Below are 12,545 nucleotides of genomic sequence, written 5' to 3' on the forward strand. Positions count from 1 at the left end.
TTCTAAAGAATGCTTTCAGCACTTGTTGAATCAATGCCACGTAGAATTAAGGCAGTTCTGAAGGTGAAAGGGGGTCAAACACAGTATTATTATGGTGTTCCTAATAATCTTTTAGGTGAGTGTATATGCTGCCTCTGGGCGATGTAATCCAGAATTGCAATGTCAACTTTCACTGTTATGCTTTTTACACACAGTTATATATTTCAATGAAGCATGGAGAAGCCCCAAAATTAGCTACTTTGGAAGCATGCGTTTGAGATATTAGGAAGTGGATGCATTTAAACAAGAAATGCTTGTTAGCAAATCTCACTGTGAACCTCGACAGCTGCATGGTCGTATCGCAAAAAACTGTAAGAAACCTTGGCGTTTCCCTTGACCCTGACTTATTCTATGTTGAACATATAAAATATGTCTCGAGTTGCTTATTTTCAACTTCGAAATTGCAGAAATCAGAAACTTTCTATCAAAATGGATGCAGAAAAACAAATCCATGCTTTTGTTACTTCTAGATTAGATTACTGCAATGCTCTACTTTCCGGTTACCTTGACCGATCAATAAATCAACTTCAATTAGTGCTGCACACGGCTGCTAGAATCTTAACTAAAACAAGTAGATACTCAGCCCTCATTCAGGGTGGTTGCGGTTGGTGGGTGTCCCTTTGGTTGATGCTTGGCAATGTGGGTGGATTGATTTCCTGCCTTTTGGGCCCTGTCCGGGGCCTCCCCAGGATAGGGCCACAGTGTCACCGGACCCCGTGTCTCAGCCCCAAGGTCTTACGCTGCTATATTATTGTGCTGGGGGAGTAGGGTCAGTTCTCCTTTTCCAATAAGTACTCCTCCTCCACTATAAATCCTTGTTGATATGAGGAATGCATTTTCTGAATTTTCCCAGTCTCCTCTGGTTTTGAACTTAGGAGGGCTTGAGGTCCTGGCCCACATCTGCGGAGTACCTTGCTTGGGGGACTCGTTCCTGTCCCTGTCCAAAGTCCTCCTGGTTGTGTTGCTGATCGAGATGATTTTCAGCTGCCACTGTGCTGATACCTCCCTTCCCCCGTGTTGTCCCTGTCCTAGTCCATCTGGTCATGCTTCTGACCTGGACTAAGTTTAAATAGACTCTGGACTCAGCCCACATGCATTTATTAATTATTACAATTGCAATCTTAATATGTTCACCTGGCACAGACTGGTCACCACTCTGACCCTGGGTCCTCTCTAGGTTTCTTCCTAAATGTTTGCATTCATAGGGAGTTTTTCCTTTGAAAAAGCACTTTCTGATATCTGCTGATTTAAAAAGAGCTTTATAGATAAATGTGAATGAAATGAACAGATCCCACGTTTGACTCCTGTTACAGTCAAAACCCATTATGACTTAGGATATGTTCAGGACAGACAAAGACTTTCCTGGCTACAACCTTCAGTAGCTATTTCACAGTAAGTGTAAAGTAAAACATTACTGGTGGATATTAGAATCGTGTAGCCAGCGAAATGTTTGTCTATCCTGAACAAATCCTATCGTCTTTTCACTTGACAAAAAAGTAAGTTATCGCCACCTATATTAATAGTTATTGCATCAATGTAATTCCCGAATCGTTAATATGCTGTTAAAATTGCCAGTGGCAAAAGCCACACAGTTTATAGATGCTTTTTGTGGTGGAGGTAACGTTAATAAGAATCTTTACTCAGTTTAACAATCTGCTCAGTTACTGGGATTTTCACGCACAACCATTTCTAGGGTTTACAAAGAATGGTGTGAAAAGGGAAAAACATCCAGTATGTGGCAGTCCTGTAATAATTTATATATTTGTCACATTACTTACATAATGTGTTTTTACAAGGTGTGATGGTCAGGTGTCCACATACTTTTGGCCATATAGTGTACAGTATATATTAGTGTAATGTAAGTAGTGATGTCATTAGGCCTGGGTTTCCGGGGCTTCAGCTCCTGGTCTTTTTGGAATAGTGTCTTTTGATCCAATTTCAAAGAACTAAGATCTCTGTTTGTATTGCGAGCTGAAATAAACGCAGCTGGAATGGTGTTGAGAAACACACACAATGAGACCTGACGTTTTCATAGCTCGCTTTGTTTAAATTGTGCAGGATTAATTGCGCATGTTGTTTTGCTGTTGCAGCCCCCCCCTCCCCACCCCCATATTAAACAGTTTATTGAATAAGCATTTGGCATATAATTTGGTTTTAGTACAGAACTATCTATATAAAGCTATGGTGGCACCTGTGGTTTGGGTGAATAATGGAGAAAGTCATATTTCTGTCATTGGAAAGTCCACTGCCCTATACTTTTTAGAATAATTCAAAGAATACTTCTATGAATTATACAGTTTCCCAAGAATCACTTGACCTACTTAGCATTATTATTTAATGGAATCCAGTGGGATTTTTGTATAGGACAGTATGTAGTATATAGTCTAGTATTATTTTCGTTATCAGTATGGACAGATGTTGTCTAGTCAAAGACAAAAAAATAAAAAGAGCCATATATTTTTCATCAGTTCAAGAAGAAAATAATGAGAGAGAAAGAGAGGAAGTTGGGGGGGGTTGGGGGGGGTTGAAGGCCAGTGTTAATGTTGTCATCATGGAAATGTAAAAGTCAAGATGTACACCGCAGATGAAACTGCAAGAACAGCGGAACCTCCCCTCATTTTCTACCATGTGTCAGGGGCATGAATCAACACTGCCAGCTGAACAAAAACTGCACAGAAATCTCTTAATGTTTGAGAGCCAGACGCAACCCAAACCATCACAGCCAACTACTCTGGGCATGAGGAAGAGACAGAGTTACAGGCAGTGGATTAGAGCACAGTGACTTTTAGTGGTTTTATCTTTCAATTTGTGATATCTTTGGATCAAGAAGACATCAGCTTGACTGCGTTGATGCATAGAGATTTCATTTTTCTTACTCAACCATTTACTTTAGTGAAACAACCCTACAAAGTTTGAGAAATCTACAGCATAAGAGAAGACATTTTTTTATTCACATTTCTTAATTCATTGTTTTCAGCCCAGGTCTGGTCTTGTCTATTGGGATTTTCATAGAACATTATATACATTTTTTCTTAACCAACATGAATGGCAGAGGGCATCTCATGATTCTGGGTGAGTCAATTTTGTAAACTGTTTAAACAAAGTTCATGTTGCCATGGAGAAGATGTGTTTGGATTTAAAACTACTCAACCAGAATTAAATGTTTACTTCTAATTCCCCCCAAAGTGCTGATTTACAAATTCACTGAAAGATCATCATGATCCCAGAGGACACTAACAGTGGTCCCCATTCAGTGCAGCTTTGTTCTATATATATTAGTACTGTAATGTGAAAACCAATGGTCATGGTCCCTGAAGTATAAATAATTAACATTAACTGAAAAGGGAACAACTAAAAGTAAAGCGTAACAATTTATTTATTTTAAGGAATGGGGTAGTTAAAACTTGTTAAGCTTTCAATGTGAAAGTTTTCTGAAAAGAAAGGGAAGTGAAAATTAAAGTTCAGGGAGGCACATTTCAACCCATGCTGACCCTTGCTTCAATGACCACCAATGGTCATGTAATCTAACTGGACATTTTGATCCTGCAATCAAACCCACAATTGATTTAATGCTCCAGATACTCAACTAGTCTAAAGAAGGTCAGTTTTGTTGCTTCTTTAATCAGCACAACAGTTTTCATTTGTGCTAACCCCACACAACATGCAATTGGAACACAGGGCTGATGGTTGTTGATAATGGGCCTCTGTAAGCCTATGTAGAAATCCCATTACAAATCAGCTACAATAGTAATTTACAACATAAACAATGTTTACACAGTATTTCTTATAGACATTTAATTTGGATGGTGTGAAGTTGTGCGTCATCCAAATGCAATGGGACGGGACCTCACCCATTTGATGTCCACATTGGACTGTGTGTTTTATGCTTGGAACACTGTGATTGGACACTTGAGAAGAAACCATCAGATGAGGGCTGTCAATCATGTAGCACACAAACGAGTTTCAGTGCTCCCTTGTCCTTTATGGAAACATAATTGGGTCGCTTTAAGAACTATTTAACCAGAGAATTTGTCGTAGCATGTGGCCTGTTTCAGTTAGGCTACTTTTCATTGTGGCAAGTCCGTAATCAGGTGGAGGACTGGTAAGTGGGTGTGGCCTTGGTTTGTGCCAGGCTGCCAGCAACAGTATTGAGCATCTACAGCTCAAAACTAGGCGTAAGACTCTTACAAGGTATGAAAAATACAGATTTCACTGTAGTAATGTTTTTTAGTTGCCGATATAATAAATAGACTCAAGGTGTTAAACAGAGGGAGCTGGGCCAGGTCTGGGCAGGCTGGACAAAACAGACACAACTCAAGTAATGTTTTCCACTTCCCTGTTATAATTGGATTTAACATTCATAACAAACATTACTCCCAACACCCATTCAAAAACAGAATAGGCCTGAATGTATCAGGCAAACAACGCATAGACATAACCAATCTGACTTGCCTAATCCAGAGCGGCCCTAATGAGATACTGAAATCGCATTTTCCTTTCTATTCTCCGTAAGTTGGGCTACTGGTAGGTTGTGTTTGTTTCACCATTTATGCAGAGAACACAAGCATGCAGGGTTGCCAAAATAAGTTCGGTGTGCAACTGAATGATTATTAACATATATTGCCTGGTTGCTACAGTTGGTCAGTGGTCACTGTTCTCGCAATATCTTTCTATATTGTGTAGCCCTCCTAGAAACTAGAAATTTTAATGGACTTAATATTCCAATGTATTTTTTTCAATACCAAAACTAGGCCAATTAGAACATTTATCTGTTTAGAAAAGAGCATGATATGCTTTGTGATTTTGGAAAACTTTTTTGCACTTTTTACTGAGAATTTAATATCAATCAAATGTATTATGGCATAATATCGAGTAGGATGTAATTGAACAGTATTTAATATATTTTCATACAAGTTTATGGTGCCTTCATATTGTACCTAAAATGTCAACAAGACCCGTATCTGTTAACCAGCCATCACTTCCCAGATTCTTCTGGGATAATACAGGTTGTTCAAGGAGTGGAGTGTGAAGTTTCCATTAACAGTGTTTTCAGTGTGCACGGACATAAGAGAATGGGAACACCTCAATAATACTGAATGTCCCACTCGTATATTTCATTTGGATTGTGCAAACAATAATTACTTTTTAAAAATTATAATTAAATTATTAAAAAAAAGTGTGTGTGTGTGTGTGTGTGTGTGTGTGTGTGTGTGTGTGTGTGTGTGTGTGTGTGTGTGTGTGTGTGTGTGTGTGTGTGTACACATTGCATTTGCATTGTGTACACACACGCATCATCCAAATGCAATAGACATTTAATTTGGATGGTGTGAAGTTGTGCATCGTCCAAATGCAATGGGGCGGGACCTAACCCATTTGATAGTGATGTCCTCTTTGGACTGTGATGTTTATGCTTGGAACACTGTGATTGGACACTTGAGAGCAAACTATCAGATGAGTCCTGTCAATCAAGTAGCACACGAACTAGTTTCAGTGTTTCCTTGTCAGTTATACAACATTGGGCCGCTTTGAGAACCATTTAACCAGATAATTTATGTTGTTAGCGTGTGGCCTATTTTCAGTTACTGTCGCGCAACCGCATGATCGCGGAAAAGTGTATGTGCCTTTGGTTGTGCCAGGCTGCCAGCACCGTCCTCTAGCTCAATAGTAGGAGTAAGCTTTTACAAGTCAATGCATAGGTCTAGACTCTAGTCACATAGATTATTGGCATATAATATTTTTCTATAGGTGACATCAATTAGTTATCAAAAAACCGAGAGGAGTAATTAGAAAAAGACAAGGTCAGAAATCAATAGGCTTTGAACGTGGCGTCTTAGCAAGTCTCTCCCGGGGTTGTAGTGGGGCTATCGGGTTGATTTCTATGCCAATGCATAGCTCTAGCCGCATAGATTATTGGCATATAAGATTCCTTTATAGGTGACAAGAATAAGTTATCGAAAAACCAAGAGGAGCTTTTAGAAACAGACGAGGTCCGAAATGAATACGAACTGCGCTTATTTGCATTTGATTTCAACGCCAATGCATAGTTATAGCCTCATAGATTACTGGCATATAATATTTGTCTATAAGTGACATCAATATGTAATCGAAAAATCTAAAGGAGTTATTAGAAGAAGACGAGGTCCGAAATGAATAGGCTGTGAACGGCGGATCTTTGCAGGTTTCTCCCGCAGGTTGATTAAGTTAATTTCAATGCCAAAGCATAGCTCTAGCCTCATAGATTATTGGCATTTCAATAGGTGACATTAATAAGTTATCGAAAAACCGAGAGGAGTTAGTAGAAAAAGACAAGGTCCGAAATGAATAAGGAGATATCTTTGGAATTTCATTTTGTGAATAATTACATTTTGTGAATAATTATTTAGCCTAATATATTTGTAGAATATTAATCTTCAGTAAAATAAGCAGAGAAAATTCAGAAAGAGATGATAGGATTTGTGTGCTATTTAGTTTCTCTTTCCCTCCTAAAATAATGTAAATGTAAACCATTAGTAACAAGTTATGCCATCATGGATTAAAATCCTGCAGCGCATGCAAGGTCCCCCTGCTCAAGCCAGCCCCATCTGAAGTTTGCCAATGACCATCTGGATGATCCAGAGGAGGAATGGGAGAAGGTCATGTGGTCTGATGAGACAAAAATAGAGCATTTTGGTCTAAACTCCACTCACTGTGTTTGGAGGAAGAAGAAGGATGAGTGCAACCCCAAGAACACCATCCCAACCATGAAGCATGGAGGTGGAAACATCATTCTTTGGGGGTGCTTTTCTGCAAAGGGGACAGGACGACTGCACCGTATTGAGGGGAGGATGGATGGGGCCAGGTATCGTGAGATCTTGACCAACAACCTTCTTCCCTCAGTAAGAGCATTGAAGATGGGTCGTGGCTGGGTCTTCCTGCATGACAACGACCCGAAACACACAGCCAGGGCAACTAAGGAGTGGCTCTGTAAGAATCATCTCAAGGTCCTGGAGTGGCCTAGCCAGTCTCCAGACCTGAACCCGATAGAAAATATTTGGAGGGAGCTGAAAGTCCATATTGCCCAGCGACAGCCCCGAAACCTGAAGGTTCTAGAGAATGTCTGTATGGAGGAGTGGGCCAAAATCCCTGTTGCAGTGTGTGCAAACCTGGTTAAGAACTACAGGAAACGTATGATCTCTGTTATTGCAAAAAAAGGTTTCTGTACCAAATATTAAGTTCTGCTTTTTTGATGTATCAAATACTTATGTCATGCAATAAAATGCAAATAAATTACTTAAAAATCATACAATGGGATTTTTTTTTTATTCCGTCACTCCCAGTTGAAGAGTACCTATGATAAAAATGACAGACTTCTACATGCTTTGTAAGTGGGAAAACACTGCCGAGTTTGCAAGTTATCAAATACTTGGTGGAACACAGTAATATTGAAAGTGCTAAAGGTTTCACTCACTGCTGTTTGTCATTACTGTTCATGCTACTCTAAAAATCTGTTAGAAAACATGGAGAATCAAGACTGACTGGGTTTTTCTGCCCTGCAGCTCTTTGCCTTGCCTGGCTGACAGCAGATGTGCCTTGCCTTGCTGAGCCTTGTAAAAGTGGATATCAGAGGGTAGGGAAAGTATGCAAAGGTATAACCACCTCTGACTCACTAGCTTGTTTCATCAACTCTGTTGTTGATTTGATGTTAAAATTTAAATTAAGGTGTAAATTATAAGATGCTTGAGGTAACAAAATATTTTCTGCCACTGCCCATTGGTAAAACCCTTCATTCTTAACTGTAATGGAAACCTACTGTATGTCTCATCCTTGTTCTTTTTGCAATGTCATCAGATCACGACGAATGTAGTGAAGATGGGTTCTGTGGGGAGAATGCAAACTGCACCAACACAGAAGGCAGTTACAACTGCACATGTCATAAAGGATTCAGGACACAAATTGGAGTGCATTTCAAAGCTGACTCAGTGGAGAGGTGCCTAGGTAAACCACGTTTGATTAACCTGAAACATTTAATTCACTGTAAACTGGAATTGCAAGGTTAAACCTAAACCTAATTTTCAATATACTGTAGCATTTGCATTTATGGTGTGACTAGGAATAATTTTCACTTTCAACCCCATGACTGACTGAAAATTCCTTTCTCTTCCCCTTAAGACATCAATGAGTGTATAGAGAATGATTACAACTGCAGTCGCAATACCAAATGTGTAAATGTAATTGGGTCCTACAAATGCACCTGCGATGATGGGTTTGAACCCTCTACTGGAGCAGAAAGGATTGGCCATGAAGGAATATGTGAAGGTAAGAAGTCTGGTGCAATATAGTCTATTATAGGCAGGTTCCTCACAGCTGCATTAGTTGTTCTGAACTTCATTGTTATTGCTATAGTGGTCAGGATGGGCAGTTTGAGGTGTGTAGTCTGGCAATTGCTTTACAGCCACTGAATTGTTTATGATTAATTTAAGTACTGGATTTCAATACTATCAAATTCAATTTCAAACCAAAACATTCAATTTCAGTTCAACCATTACTATTTCAAAACCTGGTGGCATAGCTATCACCCTGAATGTCAACTCATAGTGAAAACCCAATGAAACAGGAAGTGATGGATGAACTTGGTTAATCTTCTCATCAGACAAACTAGGAAAATGCATACAGTATATTTCAGTGAGAAGATACTTAATTTAGATTTGGTTCGATTTCTCTCATATTTTTTGTGGATGATCTAGCTGATAAACAACTTTGACATTATTTCAAGGGCGCTAATAATTCTCCAGGGCAAATTAAGTTATTGTAAAAAGAATGCTTCTAACAGAAAGAGAAAGTTACAAGCGGTAATATGCTCTTAAAACAAGTGCTATGTCTTCTAGTCATTATAGGCAGTTCAATGAAATTAAGGAAGGCTAGAGGAAGTATTGACTTTAGGAGTGACCAAAGTGAGAAATCAACACGAAATGCCTACTCTGTTAATGTAGAGTAGGCAATTACCTAAAAGGGATTCATAAATGTATATGTAGAAAGGGCCAGCAAAGTGTAACAGACACTGGGATGAGTGTTGAAGGGTGTGCTGGTAAAAATGAGTTTGGCAATGTAATAAACTGTGTAATTAATTGACGAGCTTTTTTGAGGCAGGTATATAGACTACATTGTCATTAAAAGGATTGTCAGAATGTACATTTTTTACTTAAATTGTTAACTTTATACAGAGAAATCAACTGAGACCAAGTTCTCCTTTACAGCTGAGCCTTGTACTACATCAATAAAGACATGAAAAATGGAAATAAAACATGCATTGAGAATAACCACCGCAATTGACAGTAAAAATTTTATATTTTGCAGCCTGGATGGCTTCTTGTGAAAGAGGGTAATGGCGGAGTTGTAGACAGCAGGCCCTCAGAATTGAAACATTGATAACAGTGAAATTCGAGAAATGTAAATCTGATCATTTAATTGCAATGGCTGACAGAGTCAAAGGCTTTAGCGATATCAACACAGTTGCAAAAAAACTGCTTTTGGTCTGAAGCAGTTTAGAGATGCTGAGATACTCATGGTGAGCTCAGAAGTCTGACAGAACCGCATAGATAAATGTCGCTTTCCAATCCGGTGTAATTGCAGATGGGTTTAAGAGGGAATTAATAGACGCTGAGATCATCTATGATAATAGGGGTCTAGATCATTTAAATCATCTGATTTGGGATCCAGATTATGCAACTCAAATTCAAATTACCAGCTGAGACAAAGTGAATTCTGAAGCTTTCAAATCTTTTAGTTTTTTCCGTACAGACTATGTTCTAATATATTTTGTTATATGTAGCTGAGATGATTCCAATTTATTGCCATGAATTTTAGTGTTCCAGAAATTTTTTGGGGTTCCTTTGCTTTCCTAATTGTCTTGATTACATTTTGACTGTGATCATCTTGGAGTTTCATTGTTCCTTGTTGGAATTATGGTTTGTTGTTGCTAGTTGGAGTTATGGTCTCAATGTGCCAGACTTGTATTGCTGTAAATACATGTGAAAAAATGCATAGGTATAACCACCTCTGACTCACTAGCTTGTTTCATCAACTCTGTTGTTGATTTGATGTTAAAATTTAAATTAAGGTCTAAATTATAAGATGCTTGAGGTAACAAAAATATTTTCTGCCACAGCCCATTGGTAAAACCTTTCATTCTTAACTGTAATGGAAACCTACTGTATGTTTCATCGTTGTTCTTTTTGCAATGTCCTCAGATTTCAACGAATGTAGAGAAGATGGGTTCTGTGGGGAAAATGCAAACTGCACCAACACAGAAGGCAGTCACTACTGCACATGTCATAAAGGATTCAGGACAAAAAATGGAGTGAATTTCAAAGCTGACTCAGGGGAGATGTGCCTAGGTATACCACTCTTGATTATCTTTAAACATTTAATTCACTGTAAACTGGAATTGCGAGGTAAAACCTAACCTAACCTAAGAGGGAAGTAATAGACGCTGAGATCGACTATGATAATAGGGGTCTAGATCATTTAAATCATCTGATTTGGGGTCCAGATTAATCTACTCAAATTCAAATTACCAGCTGAGACAAAGTGAATTATGTAGCTTTAAAATCTTTTAGTTTTTTCAGTACAGACTATGTTCTAATATATTTTGTTATATGTAGCTGAGATGATTCCAATTTATTGCCATGAATTTTAGTGTTCCAGAAATTTTTTGGGGTTCCTTTGCTTTCCTAATTGTCTTGATTACATTTTGACTGTGATCATCTTGGAGTTTCATTGTTCCTTGTTGGAATTATGGTTTGTTGTTGCTAGTTGGAGTTATGGTCTCAATGTGCCAGACTTGTATTGCTGTAAATACATGTGAAAAAATGCATAGGTATAACCACCTCTGACTCACTAGCTTGTTTCATCAACTCTGTTGTTGATTTGATGTTAAAATTTAAATTAAGGTCTAAATTATAAGATGCTTGAGGTAACAAAAATATTTTCTGCCACAGCCCATTGGTAAAACCTTTCATTCTTAACTGTAATGGAAACCTACTGTATGTTTCATCGTTGTTCTTTTTGCAATGTCCTCAGATTACAACGAATGTAGTGAAGATGGGTTCTGTGGGGAAAATGCAAACTGCACCAACACAGAAGGCAGTCACTACTGCACATGTCATAAAGGATTCAGGACAAAAAATGGAGTGAATTTCAAAGCTGACTCAGGGGAGATGTGCCTAGGTATACCACTCTTGATTATCTTTAAACATTTAATTCACTGTAAACTGGAATTGCGAGGTAAAACCTAACCTAACCTAAGAGGGAAGTAATAGACGCTGAGATCGACTATGATAATAGGGGTCTAGATCATTTAAATCATCTGATTTGGGGTCCAGATTAATCTACTCAAATTCAAATTACCAGCTGAGACAAAGTGAATTATGTAGCTTTCAAACCTTTTAGTTTTTCAGTACAGACTATGTTCTAATATATTTTGTTATATGTAGCTGAGATGATTCCAATTTATTGCCATGAATTTTAGTGTTCCAGAAATTTTTTGGGGTTCTTTTGTTTTCCTAATTGTCTTGATTACATTTTGACTGTGATCATCTTGGAGTTTCATTGTTCCTTGTTGGAATCATGGTTTGTTGTTGCTAGTTGGAGTTATGGTCTCAATGTGCCAGACTTGTATTGCTGTAAATACACATGAAAAAATGCATAGGTATAACCACCTCTGACTCACTAGCTTGTTTCATCAACTCTGTTGTTGATTTGATGTTAAAATTTAAATTAAGGTCTAAATTATAAGATGCTTGAGGTAACAAAAATATTTTCTGCCACTGCCCATTGGTAAAACCCTTCATTCTTAACTGTAATGGAAACCTACTGTATGTTTCATCTTTGTTCTTTTTGCAATGTCACACATCAGCACCTTTATTGACAGGAGGACCCACATTCAAAGATAGTACTGTAGCTGGTATATTGTGATCAGACGCACAATTGTTAGAACATATCCTGATATATGAATGATAGTTTCCTCTCTGACGATTGTCTATTTTCACCCACATATAGACAGAAATGAGTGTGATCTCAACAAAACCATATGTGACATGAATGCACAGTGTGTCAACACAGAAGGTAGCTACAACTGCTTCTGCAACACAGGGTTTGGACTGAAGTCTGGCAAAGCTAATTACACAGGGAACAAAGGACCATGTGTAGGTAAGAGCAGGTCTGTGGTTTAGTGAGGATACTAAGGATATGAGCTGTGTTTTACAAAACTGTTATTCCAAAGACATCATGAACATATTTATTATTCAGTAAAAGCATTTTATTGTCAGATTGTGATAATTTGTCACTCAAAGCGATGATAACAGAAATCACCCAAATGGCCCTGATCAAAGGTTTACATAACCTTGAATGTTTGGCCTTGTTACAGGCACACAAGTTGAGAAACTCAAGTTGAAATAAGATATACAGGTGCTGGTCATAAAATTAGAATATCATCAAAAAGTTGATTTATTTCAGTAATTCCATTCAAA

The 12,545-nt window shown here is 38.1% G+C and overlaps 1 protein-coding gene across 1 annotated transcript in view; it reads left to right on the forward strand.

Annotated features, from left to right (window-relative positions):
• Window positions 1-2,640: 2,640 nt before the first annotated feature.
• LOC105013074 (adhesion G protein-coupled receptor E5) overlaps window positions 2,641-12,545 on the forward strand; it is a 29,797-nt gene continuing 19,892 nt past the window's right edge. Inside the window, exons 1-7 of the mRNA XM_034295130.1 lie at window positions 2,641-3,111; window positions 7,575-7,664; window positions 7,867-8,013; window positions 8,188-8,334; window positions 10,266-10,412; window positions 11,098-11,244; window positions 12,076-12,242. Coding sequence (XP_034151021.1) covers window positions 3,081-3,111; window positions 7,575-7,664; window positions 7,867-8,013; window positions 8,188-8,334; window positions 10,266-10,412; window positions 11,098-11,244; window positions 12,076-12,242 — 876 coding nt within the window. The 5' untranslated portion in view covers window positions 2,641-3,080. The remainder of the gene's footprint in view (window positions 3,112-7,574; window positions 7,665-7,866; window positions 8,014-8,187; window positions 8,335-10,265; window positions 10,413-11,097; window positions 11,245-12,075; window positions 12,243-12,545) is intronic.

This window comes from Esox lucius, chromosome 11 (assembly GCF_011004845.1).
Source record: "Esox lucius isolate fEsoLuc1 chromosome 11, fEsoLuc1.pri, whole genome shotgun sequence".
NCBI lineage: Eukaryota > Metazoa > Chordata > Actinopteri > Esociformes > Esocidae > Esox > Esox lucius.